Here is a 22866-nt window from a genome sequence, read left to right as displayed (position 1 = left end):
TTTTTGTGGAATGTGAAACAATAAATCAAATCAAAAACAAAGTTTTATTCCTCCCTGAACATGTGGTATTTCCACTGTTTTATATGATCCAGTTAAGTTGGTCCTTCATGTTAATCTGTAAAAATTGAAATATTGTATAATTTAAACGTAGGGCCTAGTGAGTGATGGACATCATCGACTCTGTCATTTGCACGTTACTGAGTTGTGCATATATTAACTGTTCTGTGAAAAATAAGCGAAACCTTAAAATACCTTTCTTATTTTACATCCGAATCAATGGATGAAATTTTCAGTGTTATGCTTGTTTGATTTTCTATATTTAATCAAATCAACATTTTTCTGGCGTGGACTTGACCTTTGATAGGTCCCTTTTCAAGTCAGTAGAGGCAGCTTGGTCTAGATTAACAGTTGTAACTAGCGCTGCGGGTTCTATTATGTGAAACAGGAAAAATATTTTGTCTGCCATTGCCCCCCCCCCCGTTTTTTGCCCCTCTTTAAAAATCCTGGTGCCGCCTGGTAGGAAAGATAGATCGTGATGAAAGAAACAGGTAAAACCATCGATGCAGATACGGTTACAAAGAATTATGACTTTGATTATAGGGGATTATATAGCTTGTCCGAGTTCGAGACCTTACAAGACATAAGTTGTAAGATGTAGAGATTGAAGCTCTTTCTAATTGGCGGACCAATCAAACAAGTTTGGACAATCAACACACACGGCCCGTTCCGGTCCGATGCACAGTCGAGTCGAGTCCTCCTTTCACACAAGTTCGGAAGTGTTTACGTTTCACTCTGCAGTTCATTCAGAATGAGTGGGACGTTGACTACTATGCTGAAAGGTTTCATTTTGTCAAGACACTTGTTGGAATATTCCTACTTTAATTGGATTTGTTCAATATGTCCATGTCGTGTAGCCCACCACCAGCCAGGGTGGAAGGATGGCTTGAAGTATTTGGTGAGTTATCAATCATTTTTAACTTCTGTGTACTTCTGAATGTAAATCTAACAAGAAGGGAAGACGGTCCGAGAAGATGGTGGCACACTGACTGCCGGTAGTGGACTGGTGTTCATACCGGCGGCTCAGATGGGCTGGTGGTGGATAAATCGTGCATAGTTTCATTTAATAATACCTGTATTAGTATCTCATTTGCAATATAATCAATTACATCATGGTGAATGCAATCCAAATTCCTGTCCCTTAATCTACAGTTTTATTGCCCTTTAAGAAGCAGTAGTAGATCCAAGGAATCTCCATATAGTGGAGGGATCTGCTAAGAGAAAGAGAAAGCCCCCTTTTGGGAAATACCCATTGAAGAACATTAATTGCTCCATAGTAAGGGAATTGTGTTTTGTGGCCACTCTATATCAAAGTCCTGGATCCAGCAGTGAAGAAGTCTCTCTATAATATAAATTCATTGGCGAGTGGAGACAGAATATCATTTACAGTGAAATTTGGTGAGAAATTTGAATTTGTCAAATTGAGTTCCACATCATTCATTCTAATCCTAGTATGATTAATTTGTTCATTCACTCCTTTTGGTTATTCACTCGCTCGTTGATTCATTTGCTCTTTCATTCATCCATCCCTCCATCCATCCATTCAATTCATTCATTCCTTCATTCATGATTAATCCAATTTTAATCCAATTTTATTCAATTCATCGTCTTTCATATAGGCCTCTTCACTCATATTCCTTTATTTTGTTATTCTTCTGTTCATTTATCCATGTAATCATGTATGCATTACTCACTCTGACTCTGAGATGGTTTAATTGTCAGTATTTGGTTGAGGCCTACACAGACTTTAATTAAGACATTTGCATTATTTTTGTGCATGGATTTCATATTTCATACTGAAATTTAGAAAGAACATACACATGTAGGACAATTGTTTGAATCTGCTTGTTCTAAAAAGCTTGTTTACTTTAAATTTCAAAAAGCTGTTCTATTCAATTGTTGCTCGATGTGATTTATACAGGAAAATATGTGTTAACAATTCCTTCATTTAGGCTATTGTTGATATAAAAAGAACAAAATGTTGTGCATACCTAGGCTTATATGATCACTTTCTCCAAACTCAAACAAACTGACACTTTTCTATCATTAGTAGGTACATGTATGTGTACTGGGATCCTTAATGCTTAAAATCCAAACTTGTATAAAGTTATATAATTGCTGAAAATGGTGTAGGCCTATGCTAGCTTTCATTCGGGTCAAAAAGCTTAACTACAGTACAGCTTTTCTTATAAATGGTAACTTGGTAGGCTTATTTTATTTCATTTTCTTAATTCATCTTTCATTTGTATCCCTTCTTTGTTTTTGTTTGCATGAGCCATTCTTAATATTAGGGAAAAAAAGAACAAATAAATCTGATGCCAGCATTGTGTGTACAGTGTGCCTGACCACTGTATTTAGTTTGGGTCCAAATGCTTGGAAATTACATTCCATTGATTTTTTCACAGTCTCTCACTCTCTAAAGTGAATTATTGTCTCTGTTTTTATTTTGATTTAATTTCCATAATGGGGCAAAAATGCACAGACTTATAATTATTTTCACAAAATGTCTTAACTTTTAATCCTAAAATGGTATCAAATCAAGATTTCAAACAAATCAGATCTTGTTTTTTCATTGAAAGTTGTCAAGTGCAATTTCAAGCTGAGAAGCAGGAGTTTACACTCTGTATGCTACCGATACGCCTCTAATTAAAGGTATGGACCCTGCATATACACGATGACTGATCCATGTACATGTATTTCTCTGACAAAAGAAAGTCTAAACTGCTCCACCAATAGATTGACCTTCTTGAGTATAATGTTTATGCTTCATGAGTTTATAAGGAAAAGGGAATAATGGAAGCTGCTTGGTAAACTTATACTGTTGATTGGAGAGCTATTCTGTTTGCTCTCATTTCCCTTTCTTCTTCATTTTCCCTTGTGCAGTTTGATTGTATGTAACCCTGAATACTTAGATCGCCTGGAAAAGACCCTTAAAGGGGGATACTGTAGTCTGGAATTGATAAGAATTGAATAAACAGATAAACAGAGTTGAATTTAGTCAAATTATATAACGTTTAAAAGATTGAATTTAAATTGAAACAAAAACAACAAACTTGTGAAATTTTAAGGTTTCTCATAACCTGTTGTAAATGATCTACATGGTAATACGATAACATGAGATACGGGCCAATAAACAATCAATAATTGATTGATGCACTTAAAATAAATCACATTGAAATCAGTCTCATATTGAGCTTTTTTTATTATTGAATTAATAAACATCTAAGTAACACAAAATAATGAAATTGATAGGCAGGCCTACATGTACAAATATTGGAAAATAAAAAGGTAATTAGAGCAGGGAATTGTTTAATTATTTTCGGGGCTACTTCTCATAACTTTGCAACATATAATAAGCTTTAGTATTGCCATAGAGCTTAGCTCCATGGTATTGCAATGAATGGGAACTTTCCAGAGCTCCCTTTTTGTCTCACCTGCATTGCAGAGCAAGACTATAGGTGCAGCTTTTCCGATGATGGTGGCGACGGCCTCATCAAATCTTAACCAAAGTTTAAGCTTTTGAGATGTCATTATAACTTAAAAGTATATGGGCCTAATTCATGAAACTTGTACATAAGAGTAATGAAGTATCACTGAACATCCTTTGTGAGTTCACGTCAGGTCACGTGACCAAGGGCAATGAACTTTGGCCTTGTTGGGGGTATTTGTTGAATTGCCATTATAACTTTGAAAGTTTATGGATGTAGTTCATGAAATGTGGACATAAGGGTAATCAAGTATCACTGATCATCTTGCACAAGTCTTGGGTCACATGGTCAAGGTCAAATGTCATTAGGCCTTTATAGGGTCAATGAACTTGAACATAGTATTTTATCATTGTATGAATGGTGTTTTTTGTGAATGATTATTCTGTAGTCATTTTCAAAGTCAGTACTGGTATTGCTAATGCAGTCGACACTGCCAGAGACGCTCCACTTGTTGTAGAACTTTTCCAAGGCTCGTTTGAGCACTGTGCACCACTGTTGACCAATCAGAACACTTCGGCAATACTACTGCAGTTCCAATGACGCAAGTGTGATTTCTATGTGAAAATATGCTCTGTTTGTTCACATATTTTTCTTGAGAAAAATAATTTTTTCTAAGCTGAATATTGGTCACCAAAATATGTTAAATGTGCATTTTATTTGACTTTTCAGGAATTTCAAACTTTTATCTATAAAATGAGACCAATTTTATAAGAAATGGACAACTCTAAGAGCAAAAAATGCCAATCGGAATGATCGTCTTCACAGCTCATTACATGTGCATAACCACTGATGGCTATGCATACTGCTGAATAAAATACAGCACTTTCAGACGGGCTGCAGACTGACTGGGAAGTTCGCCCTGACAAGTTTATTGTAAAAATAGCATAAAAAACAAAAAATATTGCTGAAGGTTTGAGGAAAATCCATTTAAAGAATTTAAAAGTTATTAGAATTTACATGTTAATTATCTGCTTTGTGATGTCATATGCAAGCAGTATTTCTACATAGCAAATGGTAAAAAATCAAAGAAATGTCATTTTCTCAGAAAATTGATAATGGTTTTACTGTACCTTTTGTACATCAATAGACAAACCATTTCACATCCGATCATGAAAAGAAAAGAAAAATAAGTCATAGAACATTGAAAAATGAAATGCATGCATTTTATGTAACATACATCTATGGGCAGCTGCTCGTTTGTGACGTCACAAATCCATAACTTGAAATTCTAAGAACTTTCTTAATCTTCAAGGGATTTCCTCAAACCTTCACCAATGTATTTTATTATTATTTCTGCTATTTTTACAACAAACTTTTCTTCATGAAATTGAGGAAGGGATTCTATCTATAGACCTATTTCTTATTGCAAATTGTTGGCGCAAGCCAATGATGATGTTATACTTGTCCAAAATTTAATTTTGTAAAATGTATGTTTATGTATTTTATGTGTTTGGTCAACTAATATCAGGTGCGATGTGATGTGCTGGTGTCAGCCTGAGTGTGAATAGGATTATTTCATGTGTTCTGATGTTAATTCACACTACATGTAAGTCAGTAAGTGGATCACCAGAATACCCCTGAATAAATGAGAACTTTAACCAGGCCTCAAAAAAAAAAAATTTCCACATTCATATTTACCTGAACCACACCCTTTCGGGATAAGTTATCAAAGTCATGAGCATGCATCATATTGGTCTGAGTAGAAAATGAGGGCAGGCAATCGCTAGCTCAGTATGGTAAGCCTGTCCACTCACCTCATGGTATACTTTCATTTGGTCTAATGCTATTCCATCTGTCAACATCCTAGCATCTTAGCAGGTATTTATTTTCTTTCTAGAATACAAGTAATTTGCTTTCACATTGGCAAAAATGCCTATTAGTATTTTGTGATTGTGTACATAAATCAGGGTTAATTTCCTTTTTATGTTCTCAGCTAATATAGGTCTGAATGCACCATGAAGGTCTAAATATACATGTAGAAGAGAAAAAAGGATGGAATTTTCACCTGATTGCATGATTGAATCTGATTGTCTTGCTGAAATCCAAAATAAAGTATACACTTTCTTTCAGTGTAAACTGTTTTCCTTTGACTGAATAGAGGGTTTTAACTCCCTGTATTCACTGTTCAAGCTTTAAATGGATGGGGGATGTTTATTGTACTCTCTATACTTAAGGGTTCTTTGTGTGGTTTACTTAAAAAAGGTTGTAAGAATGGTTTATATAACATGGGCTTAACCTAGAAAAAAAAATTATTATGGCTTTTACAGTTTCAATTTCATTTGTACTGTTTCATGTAGGGGAAGTCTGTTCCAACAAAAAACATTTTAATTAAAATAAAAAACCAAACAAGCTTATCAAGCGTGATATATGCTAAAGGCTAAACTTATTACATGCAGAAATAGCATGTACTAGTGTCAAGTGCGTCTTTGTTCTCATGTAGTAGTATTTTTACGTTGTAACTTTCTGTTTGTAGGCTTACATGTATATGCTTAGCTAGGGCTGCTGTTTTAAATGTCATATAATTTATAATAAGGTTAGAATTATAATTGTTTCTTCCCCAAACCATCAAGTGTAGTCACTGCATATGATTTTTATGCACTTCCTTTGATTACAGCATGCACAAGAAGGAACAGCATAGTCCTTGAAAATTTTACCCTACCACCTCTGAGAAAAGAAAACACGACTTTGAATGCATTCAGGAATTTTGCCTGGATCAATTTCTATATATCTGAGCCTTTTCAATAACAATTGCATATCACCAACCTTTCTTGTTTGACAATACAAACTTTACACTGAACTTAAGCTGACACCTGTTGCTTTTATAGCCCCTTCTCTTGTGTTGTAAAAAAATCAGAAAGCTTAGATTTCCCTCGTGAATAATACTGATTTCACCATCTCCCAAATTATGAGAAAAATGACAGTTCTTGACATTCCTATTTGGATAGCAAAGGGAGACAGTTGTCAGTTTCTGATGAATGGAATGACATAGGCCCTACATGTAATTCTTGTACATACTATTGCAGGAAATTGCTAAATCCAACTTTGTATAACCTTGGGAACCAGACCCCTTTGTACACCTAGAACCTATTGCATAAGAGTTAAAATTACAGTAACTTTGTCATCTAATGGTAACTACCACGGCAACATTGCTAATCAGCCAATCAGAATCAAGGATTTCCAAAAAGTTACAATTGGATAGCGAAGAAGTATTTTACTAGTTTTTATGCACGAGGGCCATGTAGGCCTATTTGTAGACTGCAACTTTCCCCCACCCCTTTGTCAATTTTTAAAGGTGAAGTCCACCTAACAAAAAGATTATTTTAATCATATTTTTAAGTTTTGTTTTTGAAATCTGACAAACATGAATACAATAATGTAGGTGCATCCTGGTAGTGGTGAATTTGTATACTATGAGGGAATCAATTTCTTTTGTATCTTATAATAAATATGAAAGATATCCTCATTATAATTCCTCCTGAAAAAATAATGTGGCATTGCCATTGTTGTTCCCTATTGTGATCCCATGTTCAGGGTTCATGAAATCTATACAAAAATGTATTATTGTATAATTCACCAGGGCTGCGGAACGGTTTTCAAAGTGGGGGACTGACCATGCGAAAAATCATAAGGTCATTTTTTACTGTTTTTTGTACATGGATTTGGAAAAAAGTTGGGGGGGGGGTGCCCACTTCCACGGCCCAGCTGTTCACAACAAACTGAAGAAGAAATAGTGAGTGACCTCATTGACTCTCGTGTATCTCAGTGTTGTTCATATCACTGTTTTGTGAAAAATATGTCATAACTTTCTAATTACATCCGGGTTTAATGAAATTTCAGCATTATGCTCGTTTGACTATTCTCTTTCTTTTAAATCAGCTTTCTGTTGGGATGGATTTTCCTATTTAATCAAATAGAGCATCCAAGACCAAGCATTAATAAAGAAATTGTTGGGTGTTTCATTAAGCTTTGCATAATTTACAAGACTCTATACACGACTGGTGACCTTTCTTGTGCCATATGATATATTAAAACTGAGTCATGCGTAAGGTCATTCATGAATTCATGACCAGCTTTATGAAACACTCCTAGGCGCGGATCCAGGCGGGAGGGGTGGAAGGTGATGGCACGCCCCTTAAAATTTCAATCTGCGGAAAAGCTAGAAGTCAATTTTAGGAGTAATGGACATTTTATGCTTGTCATTTTGTCTGGATCTACCAAGTACAAATAGGCTTTCATTTGGGAGTGATAAACCCTTTTTTTTCTTGTCATTTTTTTGGACAAAATCACACACCCTTTTAAAATAGTCTGGATCAGGTTTGTGATTGATCCAATCAACCTTAAAGAAGGAAATTTGTACAATATCCCTCTTTGAACAAAGAGGAGCATATTAATGAAGAAAATGATGGATGTTTGATATACGTCAGATCTAGAAAACATTATGAACAACATGTTTTTTTATGTGTTGACGTTGCTGGCTTTCCAGAATTGTGGATGATCAGATCAATTGCAACTCTTTGTAAGACAGGGCCCTGGCCTATCTTGCAGAGTGTGTGTGTGTGTGTGTATGAAAACCCTTATTTTGCCTATGCAAAGGAAGCATAAGGGTTTAATGTTTATGGGCCCTGTTGCATAAAAGTTTCTAGATAACTTTGCCATCCATGATGAAATCATTAGCCAATCAAAATGAAGGATTCCATGAAAGATACCATTAATGGATGGCAAAGTTACTTTTATGTAACAGGGCCCTGTAATCACATTTATGTGAAGAAGCTGCAAGCTAGGTTCCATGTTGACATCCGATGTGGGATCATGTTATTGTAGGCCAAGATCAAACTCCATGTGTGTTTGTTAGGAGTGTTGAACTGAAAGAAAATTCCACATCCTTGACTTTGTTTGCTTTCGAAACAGAGATCGTGTGAGAAAAAGTATGCATTGCTCCTCATACCTGTACAAAGGCTATTCCTTAGTATTTTTTTTTAATGCTGTAGAAATCATTGCAGGGGCCAGGAAATGGGGTTTGGGGGGAGCTTAAGTCTGCCCCCCCCCCACTTTTTTCCCAAAAATTGTGTAAAAAAAAGAAATAATGACCATCTACTTGTGAATTTTGCATGTTCAGCCCCCCCCCAACTTTCAAAACCGTTCCATGGCCTCTGCATTCAGTTATAGCCTGCTTGTTCAGTGATTGCTTTTAAGAATAGACTGGATAAGCATTGGGAGAAGATTGCCTATGACTTTGAGTAATTTTTATTTCTTGTGTGTTTCCATGGGATTTTTCACTGTCTACGATACCCCTGCCACCCCTCCATGCCAACATAAGTAGCGCATCTAATTTTGTCTGAAGGAGAGCAGCAATAGACATTTCTACTTTGATCGATGAACAGGCTTTGTCCTACAACATCGTTGGAGTAAACTAAACTAATTAAACTGTTAAGGGGTTTCACAGTCATTTCTTTAATTTTTCATATAACAAACCAACAAACAGTCATAATATCACAACATAAAAACAAAACTGATTTCATCAAGTGATCTTCTAATAAAACATCAAACTTCCAGGGAGATCCTGTCTCCCTTTTTTTTCACTGAGGACACTACTTTATTCACCACTAAAACTGATCTTACTTTTCACATTGCATTTCCTTAACCCCATACTATCCTTAACCCCGGACTATCCTTAACCCCATACAATTTTTTTCGATTCACACTGTCTTTCTTAACCCCATACTATCTTTTTTTCGATTCACACTGTCTTTCTTAACCCCATACTATCTGCTCAACTGTGGTTAATGCCTTAACCCCGGACTATCCCTCAGCTCATGATGATTTTACCATACAGAGTGTGATTAACGTGCAATTCTACTTCTTTGATTGGTTAATGCTTAGCCCCACTTTCCTTAGCCCTGTTTCGTTTTCACACTGCATCTCTTAGCACCGCAATTGTGGTGCTAGCACCACAATAAGCCGACTAACCCTGCTTTTTTGCAGGGCCAGATAGTACCGTACTATTTACCGTGCTAGCCCACTTTGCTAAAACGTAGTGTGAAAACGAAGTGGGCTAAGCTTAACACCGGGAAATTGGTGGGGCTAAGACCCCCCTTTAGCCCCACCAATTTAGGACAAAAAGTACAGTGTGAAAAGCACTTTAGTAGAACTTGTAACCAGTTTGTTTGTCCTCATCACCATCTCCTGAGCTGGTTTCCAGAACCTCATCTGGTCTATTTGTCTTGTTGCTTTGGGAACACTCTATTCTTGAAACCCATATCGCAAGGTAAAACCGCTTGAAGTGTCCTCATTGCACATTAAACTGGTTTTCACAAAACTAGTTATAAGGATGTAGATGATCATGAGAACAGGGTCTTATATAGCCTGCATCATGTGATATAATGGAAACTTTCCTAAATAAAAACTGTACTTCATATTGGAATTTCACCCTTGACCTCCCAACAGCAGGACTTTCAGTAGCCATAGGCACCAACTCCAAGAGTTATTTTAACAGCAGAATGAGGAAACACGAAACCTTATTAAAATTTTTGTGTGGGATGACAATTATGGGGTTACGGTTGTGTCACTTTAGGGCATATTGTCTGATTGAGGAGTGCTGGTGTATTGAATTCATTAATTTTCCATTGAAAATATACAAAATCAAGATATATTCACGACACTGCCCAAATGATGATTCAAATCATAATAAGACATTGTACAGATGATATCTATCATCAAAATATTAGAGAGAGAGAGAGGAAAATTGAATGCCCATGAAAGCAGTGTGCTTGTTACGTTGGGTCACCTGGAAAAAATAAAATTAGTAAACAATTATGGAATACATTATATAATTGTTTTGGATGATATTCCACGTGATGTGAGATGTATATTGAATTTATGGCAGAAGCATGCATTATATTCTGAAAGCAAAATTATAAATTAAGAGAAAAAATGTCCACTAGGGCTCCTAAATAATATTTGATCATTGGATGGATGTTATTTTGGATGTACATACTTTTTAACTTGTTGCTTCAATATTAAAGGTGTTGATTACCCAGTAAAGACATTTGATTGGTAGATGTTACCTTGCATTATGTTTGATAATTGATCTTATTTCATAAGATGATAAAAAGCTTGCTGAATAATTGAATTGTTAATCCACCTTTGGTCTTTTAATGTAATTTTCATCACCACCTACTGTGTTGACAAGACAAATGAAACAATTTTGACAGATTCAACAAATATTTGACCAATAACATCTGGTGCTCATATGACCACTAATAATTGAAGGGAGATTTAAGCCAAGGTCAATTTGTGACCAGCCATCCCAAGCCAGCAATAAGTCACCAGGGAATTTTCTCTGAAAATAGCTAAAACAATAATTTGGTCTCCTAAATAGTAAAAATAGAGAAAAAAGGAACTATCTATTATTCTTCTTCATATTGTCAAATTTGAAGTTTTATAAGAGTCAAATAAAAGACAAGAAGATATATATTTCTGTGTTGCTTGGCAGTTTCAACAAGACTGTTCACAGTAATTCAGTAATTGTGAAGGTTTTAGGAAAGCCATCAAAGACTAAGAGAGTTATTAGAATTTCATTTTTTCTTATTTTTAATTGCCTTTACAAGCATTTGCCCTATATGTTATGTCAGCAATGATGACTAAAATTTCATTTCTTTCAGGAGTGTGTGTGAAATGATTTGTTTGTTGATATACTAAAGGCATTTTATTCCTTTGTCCTAACATTGAAGATACCTTTCTTGAAATCTTTTATTGGATTATATTCTAATGTTTCTTTTATGCTCTTGTTTTAGTGTATGCCATGTTGATTTATGAATTAATTCTTTCTAAATATTGTACATATTAATTATCTCAGGGCCCACAATGATGGCAGTTTGTTAACTGATGACGCCAACCTGATTTATTAAAACTGAAAATAAATGATATGAAATAAATAAAGGTACAATAAATACAATTTTCTTTTTTTTCTACTACAGGGTGTTGAGAAGCTACTTGATATGGTGACACAAATAAAAAAAAAATGAAATTCTATTAACTTTAAAATTTTGTATGGATTTTATTTGTTTTATTACATTTAATGCTACTTTCGGGTGAACTACACCTTTTAACTCTTTGATTGCAAGAAAGTTCCATTTTGGTGCTGTAAAGTATAAACCTGAACATAAATTCAGAGGGTACATTCCTCAGTACATGTAATATTAGTTTATACCCCTTTCATAAACCCAATTATGCGGCTAATAGCAGCATAATTTGGTCGTAAAATTGGAGGAGGACAAGAGTTATCCGCATTACTCTGATGCTGCTATTATCCGCATAATAGCAGCAATTGTGTGGATGATCAATGTTCCATGTCAAGTTCATTTCTAATTTGCTGATAATCCCTACAAAAAAAACAACTAAAGCAATCTACTGAGTTCTTCAGCTTGGACTGTCTGCTCTTGATCTTTTAGCAAGGTCACATGATAGTTTAGTGAGGTCACATGATAGTTGTTATGACATGACCTTGTACTCTCCATAAGCCTCTCACCATCTCATTAGAGACCTGCTGGTGAGCTGGAGTGATTTCAGGAAAAAAAGACCAGTGGAATTGGGAGTTAAAACTGAAGTCAAAGTTGTTGACATTAGGTGGTTTCAGACCGCCTCGAAGTTCGCCAGTTCCAGGTATTCTCTGATCGGGAAATTTACCCCGATCAGAAAATACCAGGTATTTTGGTAATGTGAAAGCAAACTACGCGTAATCTCCCCGCAAGAAAATACCCGCTAAATAGTAGGTACTTGGCGAAATTACGAGAACTTTCGTGGGGATTTTTCCAAGGTCGCAGGTATTTTGGCGATGTGAAAGCAAATTACGGGAACTTTTAGCCCAGCGTGTCGTTGGGCGCGGCGGCGTGGGTGGCTGCTGGGCTCGTGATTTTGAATCTCCCGCCTTGCCTGCTTATCAGACCACACTGCGCATGCTCGTAACTTCGGGAACTTATCCCGAAGGATGTGTTTCGGGGCGGTCTGAATGCAGGAATAATTAACGGGTATTTTTTAGCCTTAAAAAGTTCTCGTAATTTAACGGGGATTCTTGTGATCGAGGCGGTTTGAAACCGCCTACTGGCGTAGGGGGGGGGTAACATTGAGGAACGACTCATTATTCATTTATCCATTTGTCTCTTATGTCATACTTTTGTCTCTCATTTCATTTGTTACTTATCCATTTGATTTGTCTCATATTTTGTACTTCCAGACAGTGACTTTACCCAGAACTCAACTGGAGAGTCACATCTAGCTTTCACCAATAAAGGGGGGAGGGGGATATTTTCATCCACATTTTTCCTGATTGTCTGCTAAAAGCTGATATTTGTTAGTTTTTGAGGGGGTAGTCCCGACTAAAGAATAAGGAAGATCGATGAAGATCTAACGAGGCTAGTATTATGAGCGCGAGGGGCAAGCTGATCTGACACTTTCAGATTTAGACATAATAACGGCACGGATATATCTTCCTTAATAAATGATGCAATCAAGTGAGTGCAAAGTTTTGATATTCCTATGAAAACTGAGCATTTTATGCATGTTTTTAATTATAAAACAAAATATACAAGCTGAAATTTGTATGGCAATTTAGACTTAAAAATGGGACATTCTAAGCATTTTTTGTTAACACAATTTGAGCAAGCTAGGCCTAACTCTCTTTGGTGACTGATCTCGTGAGTTAGGATATAAGATTGGCCACCAGGGCCTCTACATCAGGCCAAACCCTGTTGGAGAGTAATTTTGCTCTAATAATACATGTACATGTTTTCCATAGACTCCAGCACACATAATATTCTGGCTCCATTGACAGAGGCTTGCATGCCTGTCTTGTTTGATTCCAGAATCACATCAAGTGTTTGATATTTGCCTTTCTGTATTCCTGCCTGCACCACTGGCTGTTTCACTCATCACTGTATTTTGCTTAACCAGGAGTTGGATTTTTGGAGAAATTTGGATTCTTAAAATCATGATTTTGTACAATTTGAATCAGCATTTATACAGAAAAGAGAAAAATACAAAAGTTTCATAGCCTTATTCTTGTGCAATGCAAGTTGAGCATAAATGCACTTCTAGAAACACAAGTTTTTCACTTTCCCACACTTATTTTAATACACTTCGGTCACATTTGCTCTACAGCGGCTGTATGGCGAGTCAAAAACAGCAGTTTTAACATTTTTTGTATCAGCTACGTATAGGTGGTTTGAATAAAATAGCTGTTTTCAACTCGCTGCTGTAGAGCAAATGTGACCAAGGTATTACTTCTTCATCTTTGTATTAAAGTGAAAATAAACATGAACAAGTCAGTAAGGGAAAAAAAATTGAAATATTTTCAGGTTGTGTTCCTATTCTGCTCTTCCTTTTTACTTTAACATGATCTCCTAAGAGTTATAGGAGATTTGTAGGCTCCTACAGTGAAGTCTGGTTTTTATTCAATTATTATACTGAGTATGAAACCTTTTGATACATTTTAAGAAATCATATTTTTTGCATTTTGAATAAAACAATTCAGCCACATTGTCAGCATAATGCTCTGAATGTAGACCTAGATGTTTATTTGAATAAAGGTGTTTGTGCAGGGAGCTCCATGGTTTGTGTATAGAAGAATCTGTATTCACTATACTTCAACCCATTTTCTCACTGGTTTCATCACGTTCTCAGGATTTCAATTTCAGAGTTGTGACTCAGACAAAAGTCACAATATTTTCTTTAGAGGAACATGACTTTGAATGTAAGATAGGACCACCTGGTTGAAAGCTGAAATGTGTTCTCACTTTATTGGATGATGTGTTTGCTGCTTCTGAATTCATTGAAATTGAAAAGGAAATCTGTTTGGTACACATTGGAGCTAAAGAGTTGATTTGAGTATTATTTACAGTCACTGAATCTGAAAGCATTCCCACAATGAAAACAAAATACAGACTTTTATTTTGGGGATGTACAAATTTTCAGATAATCTCATGAACATTTGTCTGTTTGTTATAGCTTTATATCTTTCTATCACATTAAATAAACTTCTCTAGGGTACTGTACTTTGAATATTGATGTCAGCTTAATGAATTGGTAGGTCAGTAGCCCAAGTATTGCAATGCAGTCATGCACCAAAGTTAAAAGTTAAACCAAACATACAAAGCTATATTATGAAGGGCCTTATCATTTTGGAAAAGTACATTCACATGTACAGGGCTCATGATATGATGTTAATTCACTTTAACAGATTTATCAGCCTTTCAGAGAGAATATAAGGCTGTCAGTCTGAGTGTCAGTCCTCTGGTTTTTATACTGATGTGCATTTAAAATAAAATCACCACTTTTTGACTAGATTAGGCCTATTGATATTATTGTAGGCATTTTATGCATTCCTTAGTGAAAGAACCACTGCATATTGAATAGATTGGGCCTATACTGTACATGTAATATATTGATGAATATATATTGTAGGCATTTATACATAAGGAACTTTCTTTTACTATTTAAGATATATTGAAGTTTTGATTGTATAATTCAGTGATTTTACATTTGTAACGCGCATGGTAGTCTTTACCGATTTTTATGCATTGTTGTCATTATTTATTTTCAGTGAAATGCTGTTTTTTAAATACTGATGTCTGTTTTATAAGCTTTCAGTATCTCATTGAGTGACTGATATTTGATAATTACTCTCTGCCCTCAAATTCTTGATTTTTTTGCCCTGAATTACATGTTGACTTGTGTACATACAGTACATGTAAATCCGGCACTATGAAGGTGTTATGGAATTTTATGACCTTGGTTCAAACAAGCAAGATTGAAAAGTAGTTGGGAAATTCTTTCATTGTTAGGTCAGGTTAAGATGTGAGTCATACATATTGTAAGAGAGAGAGAGTGGGAACGAGAATGGGGGGGGGGGGGGTGAAAAGAAAAGGTATACAAATAATCTGTAAAGAGTGAAAATAGATATGTCTTGAATGTGCAGAAAACTGTCAATAACTGTCCAGAGAGCATTTATTGCACTTTTACAATTTTGTGTTCATGAGGCTGATCTTCTTGCTTACTTTACAGGTTATAAGAATAAGACACCATTTTCAAAGTGTTTTTTTTTAGTAGGGTATACTCTCTTAATGTAAATGACAAATTTTGTGGTCTTATTACAAGACAGAATAATGTTATTAATACTATCTAACAGGTTTAATATTCACTACTTAACCACTAAACCATGGAACCATTGAGCATAACAACCACAAAAACCACTATACCACAATATCAACCTGTCACATCCTAATCATTATTGTAAACAATACAAATCAAGAAGAATGTTTACCACATAGCTTCCAATCATTGGGTGGTTTCAGACCGCCTCGAAGTTTGCCAGTTCCAGGTATTCTCTGATCGGGAAATTTACCCCGATCAGAAAATACCAGGTATTTTGGTAATGTGAAAGCAAACTACGCGTAATTTCCCCGAAAGAAAATACCCGCTAAATAGTAGGTACTTGGCGAAATTACGAGAACTTTCGCTGGGATTTTTCCAAGGTCGCAGGTATTTTGGCAATGTGAAAGCAAATTGTGTCGTTGGGCGCGGGAGCTGTGGGTGGCTGGTGGGCTAGTGATTTTGAATCTTGCGCCTTGCCTGCTTATCAGACCATACTGCGCATGCTCGTAACTTTAGGAACTTATCCCGAAGGGTATGTTTCGGGGCGGTGTGAATGCAGGAATAATTAATGGGCATTTTTTAGCCTATAAAAAAGTTCTCGTAATTTAACGGGGATTCTTGTGATCGAGGCAGTTTGAAACCACCTATTGTGTTGAAAATGATTGTTGCTTATTCGTTCCTCTTGTATCATTATATTTGTAATTTGAAAAAGTTTAATAAGAACATTAAAAAAAATGCAATTTGGTCATACATGCAGGGGCCGTTATATCAATGTCTTGGTTGAACTAATTTATAGTCATGAATAATATACTGAAATGAAACGGCCTGAATTTAAATGATCTAAAGTGCATTTTAATGGCAGTTTTGTCTCTACTCTTTTCTTCCTCTCTGTCCTATAAAAGTGCCTAAGTTGAGCATTTTTAATTTCCCCAAAACGTTAAGTAGAAACAGTGTTACAAGAAAATGTAGGCCTAATGTTATTATGATGAACTTGAAGATGACTAAAGGCATTCTGAAATTCAAATCTCTTCTATTTCTTTACAGAGGAGCATGGATTAGAGTTTACCAAGCCTGGTTGTTTTGATGCTTTACATCTGATAAGATGGAAGATTCAATATATAGTCTTACAATACAAACAGAAGAGACTCTACCATTGTAATGACAAACAGGTTTGTATATATCAAAAAGATCTTTAAATTATTGTCAAAATTGAGTGAAGTTTCAATTTTTTTCCACTCTTGAGACAAGAGGAGCATCTCATGAGGATTTGCATGTTGTTAATATACATTGTAGAGGTGTTGTGGCTCAGTGGATAAGCCTCTGGACTTTGAATCACAAGGTCCGGGGTTCAAATCCCACCCCATCCTTTGGCAAGGTGCTTATCTACATTTGCCACTCTTCACCCAGGTGTAGTAAATAGTTACCTGATAGGAAGGAATTCCTTAAAAGCTCAAGGGTCCAATCAGGGTCGCTGTGCTAAAGCCGGGTTGTTCATATATGCAGTGCTTAAACATTTTTATTAGCACTATGTTGCATATTATTATCATTATTATTATCTGGAAGTTATCTTGGTTACAGTCAGATTTCTATGTCTCAGCCAATCAAAATTAAGGAAAGTGACAACCTGTCAGAAAACAAATGTTGATGCTTTCTATGAATCACTTGTATTGGAGTGAACATTTGTTGTTACAGTGTTTTATAATAAGAAAGAATTATCGTTTACTACATTTTTAAATGTATTCCAATCTTTTAGGTACATGTAGGACTCATACAGTTTTTGAGTCATTATAAAAGTACAACCCCATTAAGTTATCAAGTCACTGTAAATAAATTATCTGAGCAATGTTTGCTACATTTGCTATTTTGATTTGATATTTAAAAAAAATTCAGAACAAAATTAATTGTTACCCCCCCCCCAGCGCACGATCACCCTGCAAGAAATAATGATGTCTGTAATGTTTTTCATCATGGAACTGTGGATGGTGCTATAATATTGATGAAATCAACACTGAGAGTAGAAATGGGTTGTTTGCACTTTGTGTGATCTTGCAAAAGTGCTATAAAAACAAAAGAGATAAGAATGAAAAAAATGAAATAATGGATTGTTATGGATAATGAAGAAGATATTTATGTAGTCTGAGCCTCTGTTATCAATCCAATCCATGAATGTTAGCAAAATATTTATTTCTCTAAGACTGGAATTCAAATCAATTCAAAATCATCAGTGTGTTATTGCTCATTCTTAAATGACATGATCCATGTATATTGAAAACAGGTATATACCTGAGCCATAGGGTTAGCCATGAAAAATATAAATCAAAACCTTACAATGTGGGATCCATGCTAAAACCAGGTAAGATATCCCCCTTCAAACTACCAAAATTCATTCAAACGATCAGACAAAATTAAGGATCTTACAAAACTAAGCAAATTAATCACTATAGAATCATCTATGGTAATTGGTAGTATTATATTTGTAAACAGAAAATTTATGAAGAAGCAGCCGATTACACTCTTTATTCCATGTGATATGAAGTTATGATAGAAATTTGACTTCCAGAGTCCAAACATCCAAATATATCGAACTTTTCTATGTTATATGTAATTATTACTGCAATGACATATTGTGTATCATTAAAGAGCAAAATTCACATATATGCTTTATATTAATAATAATAATTAAGACTTATATCGCGCCAAATCCACTCTGTAGAGTGCTCAAGGCGCTTTTTAGGAAATTATAAAAGAAATTAAGAAGAATTGAACAGAAATGTTTTGAGGTAATTTTTGAAAGTTTCAGAAGTGAATTGTGAATTGAAAGAGTGAAATGTTTATTTCATTATTAGAATTTAACAGATTTATCTGTTAAACAAAGAATGTTGCTTCTATTTACATTGAACGAAAGTTACAAAAATTTAATTAAAAATGTGACATTTCTTAAACAAATTTTTTAGGGCTTTTTGAGTGTGAAGAGACTATTTTAGAAACCGCTGCATTCCTGTAAAAGTCTGATAATAGAAGATTAGTTGTGTTTTGGGTACTAAATACAGTGGCCTGATCTGAGTTGACCATAGAGATTAAATTTTGTTGTTATCTGTTGATGTGTCATGCATGAAAAGGATGTACCAGTAGAAGAGTTAAGACTGACTTAAAGTTTTAGAATACCATGTAGGATATTCTTTGATTGAGAAATTTAGTTTGATTTACCTGGATCAGATAGACCTGCTTACTAGTTTCTTACACAACATTTGCTCCGTCAACATTTGCTCCAGCCTTAATCTCAGAGGGCATAGAGTTAGATTTAGGATTGTAATAAGAGTTGTTGGTTCAGAATAATGTAAAGGTAATGATTAGGGTTTATTCAGTTTTAGAGGTTTGATTTTGTGTTTGGCTCAACATGCAGATTTTCCATCATAGCAATTGTTGTTTGAGCAAATGTCATGCAAACAAAAAATTATGAATCATATCAATTTGTTTGCGCTCCTTTTTTGCAGTGCGTAGCGTGTTAAATTATTTCCCTATGGAGAATAATAGAAAATACGCAGTTTTTGAGGGATTTGCTAAGATATCTCCCAAACGCGTCAACAAGGTGATCTATCAAAACAGAACAGAATAGAGCAGATTCTCACCTTGAACATGATATGATTTTCATTTAATTTTAGTCAAATTAAGTTCTGTCACTTTTGAGGTTTTTGGAACCTTTCTTGATGATTTTGGAAATCCATTTGTACATGAGCCAATGGGCAAGTGCGGGAAACGAAACGTTTGGTGCGACTTCACATTGTTGTAAAAAAATATATACGTCACAATAGACCCTATCAAAAAAAGACATTTTGCAGAAAATGCTGTAGATTGCGAATACCTAAGAATGATTTTGATTGGATAAAAAAAACCTCTGTCACTTTTCACATTTGCAAAAGCTTTTGCAATAATTGGTCACTATAGTTTGGCGGGTTCAGCCGATGGCATTGTGTGTACACAGTACACACGCATAGCTATCCAACGCAGCGCGTGAAGAATTTTGCACGTTTTCATTATTCATACAGCGACGACTTGAGTGTATGTTGGATAGGACCGTACCATTTTTGACCGGGGGGTGTGCAAATGAATGCAAGTGATCAAGAAGAGTTACAAAACTGAAGGGAGTGAGAAAACAAGGAAAGTGAGAGGGAAATTTATGAAACAAGTAATGCGAGGAAAAATGACAAGAAAAGGAGAAGAAGTGAAAACACGCAGCTGAGTGCACTCACGATATGTAAGTTGAACACCCCTGCACCGCAATGTAGCAGCCCGCCACTATACACGTAGACTGCCTGCACGATGCGAAGACAGCGGCGCGTATTAGTGCCTGTGCGTTAAACGTTCCATTTCTATGCCTTATAAGAGGAGCGTTTTTTGTACACAACAAATTGATATGTCCCTCGCAGGTATTTTTGCAGTGTAAAAGCAAACTGTTGCTGGCTGAGTGGGCTGCTGAACTAGTGATTTGGAATCTTGTGTTGATATGAATGAAGAAAATATTAGGAGGTATTTTGAAGCCAGAACAAGTTCTTGTAATTCAACAGGTAATCTGGAGATCAAGTCGGTCTGAGTATGTGAAGTACCTTTTTAATTTACCTCCAGTCTCCAATTCGCCCCCCCCCCCCATATAATTCCTTCCTTATCCAATGAGTATATTCTATTATACAGATTTTTAGTTTTTGTTTTGTTACTTTCAGTCCGCTGTAGAGATCCAGCATAGAGCTCCTGGTCCAACAGTAAGACTAGACAAGGAGCTATGGAATCTCTACCAACCATGGAGTGGGAGCTATAGTCTACCATCAGCTGCCTCCCCCAAAGTTAGAAGGAGTCCCTCCCTCCTACGCAAGGCTTATAAAGGTATGACATTTGCATTCTCTTGCATACAGAAAATATAGGGTTATGGTATACAAAAACAAACAACTAAAGCTTGTTTGCCATTATCTGACTAGCAAATTACCAATTGATCTACACCTTTACCATTCAACCAAACCTAGTAAAAAGGACCGACTGTTTATTTCATTAGAAATTTAAAAGTTGTGCTGATCCTACCCTAATGGTATCAATTTTTCTAGATTTTTGTACTTTACAAATAAGGTCAATGAAAATTGCTGAATGGTATACTAGAACATTGTCTTGAGTGGGATCGGTCCCTGACTCTTGATCTCGGTATAAAAATAAATATCATAGCTAAAAAGTTGCACTGTTACAGCAAACAATAATGTTGTAGGCCTAAATGGTAATAAAAAAACAAAAATAGGGAAAGAGAGGAGGAGAATCAAGTTAACTAATTATAATCAGGGGATGAGAGTTCAATTTGTTTTCATTATTAATTTCAGCTTATTTTAGCTTTCCTCTACAAAAGTATGAGAGTTCTTTCATTTTACTTTTTTCTCTCCATTATTCTTCAGCCTTTTTTATAATTTGTTAGTAATCATTAACACCCATGTGTAAAACAATTTGTAATGAAGAATGTACATGTAGTATACAGAGCGAAATACTCTGTACTGATTCAAATTCAGATCATGTTTCATAAAGAATAGGGAATCAGAATGAAAGCTATTTCGCTCTATTGCCAAATGAAGTAACATTATCAATATCACGTTATTTGTCACAGCTTCCTTAAGTCAAGTGAATCTAATATGTTATCAAGATACGCAATGTCATTCAATTGTGATATCAGCAATATTGTATTGACCAAGGTTACTACTGACAATATTTGAACAATAGGTTGTGTGTATAGCCAAATAGTAGACATGTTAAATTGCCTTTATTTGATTTTGTTTTATTTGTGTTTTAATTGAAAGTTAGAGAGAAAAATGGATGAAACATGTCAAGTTTAAAAGCAATATTCAGTAAAACACAGTGATTCAACATTTGTTCCTGAGACAATTGCTCATGGCTTTATTTCGTCTAAGATATAGGGTTAGATGTTAGGTTATGTTTAGGATAGTGTATAGTGTTATATCCAGGGTTGGTCATTCCATTAGTATGTGGAATTCACAATGGAGCAATGTTGCTGGAGCAAAACAACCCTGATATTGAGTAGCACAATGAGGATTGTCTCATTTTATTTTACTTTTTATGAATGGTTATGAAGTGTTCAAGACATTCTCAGAATACCAAAGTATAGATCCTTGGGACACACCCATTCGTTTTAAAGGTCCATTTTGATTTTGGGAAGTCTCTGTTCCACTGAATTACTATATGATATGAACATGGATATTTCCTAAAGCTGTTCTGATGTAGATAGTATAAAAAAAATAAAACAATAGTGGAGGTATTTAATGATTTTGAAGGAGTACTTTTGATCATTTGCCCATTCAAAATATCTTTTGATATTCTTTGATATAAAATAAAACCTGTTTTAAGAAACATTCTGGATATGATTTTTGTACATTAACTCTCTTGTAGCCAACTAATAAGTGTATGAGATAAGTTTTCAACTTGAACCTTTTAAACAGAATGCACTTGATATAAAAATCAAATTAACTTATTTACAATTCACATTATTGAACCTCATTTTAATTTGCTTTAAAAGATAACTTAGAGAAGATATATTTTTACATTTTTAAAACACAATAAAAAGATGTAAATTATCTTTTAAAAGGTGATTAAGAGAAGAGTAACACTGCAATGTATGATCAAATCACCATCTGGACTATAACTTTCCAAACTGATGTAACTATCTTCAGCCATGATATTGTGGCGTAACCGGGCCCTGTCGGGGTAGCGTTCTGCCGTCTCGCAGTCTCCAGAACCCAGTCCACGCTGTTCTTCACTCATTCAATTGTTTTGGGGGCAGATTCTCTCACAAAAGTCTATTGTGCAACGTGGTACACTCTCTTCCTCTCAGACATACATGCAAAATCAAGCACTAACACTCACCTTACAAAGAAAGCACAGTGGAAAGATCTTGTGTACAGTATAAATCTTAGTTTAATATCGGGAGCTACTATATACAACTGCACGTCATCACAGCTCCGAGCGAACTGACGTACTTCATCAACGCAAGTATCACAACATAAAAAATATCGCCCTCTACGATCAAATCATGACATATAACTCTAAGGTACAACTCATTATGCTACACAGCCCCTCCCCAAGTCTGGGCTGTCCTCGGACCACATCATGTAAACTAAAAAGACAAAAATTA

General features: G+C 35.3%; 1 protein-coding gene across 1 annotated transcript; it reads left to right on the top strand.

Annotated features, from left to right (window-relative positions):
- The first annotated feature begins 769 nt into the window (after nt 1-769).
- On the top strand, nt 770-21090 carry LOC121429207. Its single transcript, XM_041626165.1, has 3 exons — nt 770-955; nt 16737-16861; nt 20411-21090. Exons 1-3 carry the CDS (start codon nt 898-900, stop codon nt 20606-20608), a joined length of 381 nt encoding a protein of 126 aa, XP_041482099.1. The 5' UTR covers nt 770-897; the 3' UTR covers nt 20609-21090.
- Nucleotides 21091-22866: the final 1776 nt, after the last annotated feature.

The sequence above is a fragment of the Lytechinus variegatus genome, chromosome 15 (genome assembly GCF_018143015.1).
Source record: "Lytechinus variegatus isolate NC3 chromosome 15, Lvar_3.0, whole genome shotgun sequence".
Classification (NCBI taxonomy): domain Eukaryota; kingdom Metazoa; phylum Echinodermata; class Echinoidea; order Temnopleuroida; family Toxopneustidae; genus Lytechinus; species Lytechinus variegatus.
This window is presented reverse-complemented; position numbering and strand designations above follow the sequence as displayed.

Excerpts from the sequence above, each read along its gene's own strand:
- LOC121429207 (XM_041626165.1), top strand. The coding sequence starts at position 898 with ATGTCCATGTCGTGTAGCCCACCACCAGCCAGGGTGGAAGGATGGCTT. Across the intron at positions 956-16,736 it reads AGGATGGCTTGAAGTATTTG|AGGAGCATGGATTAGAGTTT; the intron begins GTGAGTTATCAA and ends ATTTCTTTACAG. Across the intron at positions 16,862-20,410 it reads ACCATTGTAATGACAAACAG|TCCGCTGTAGAGATCCAGCA; the intron begins GTTTGTATATAT and ends TGTTACTTTCAG.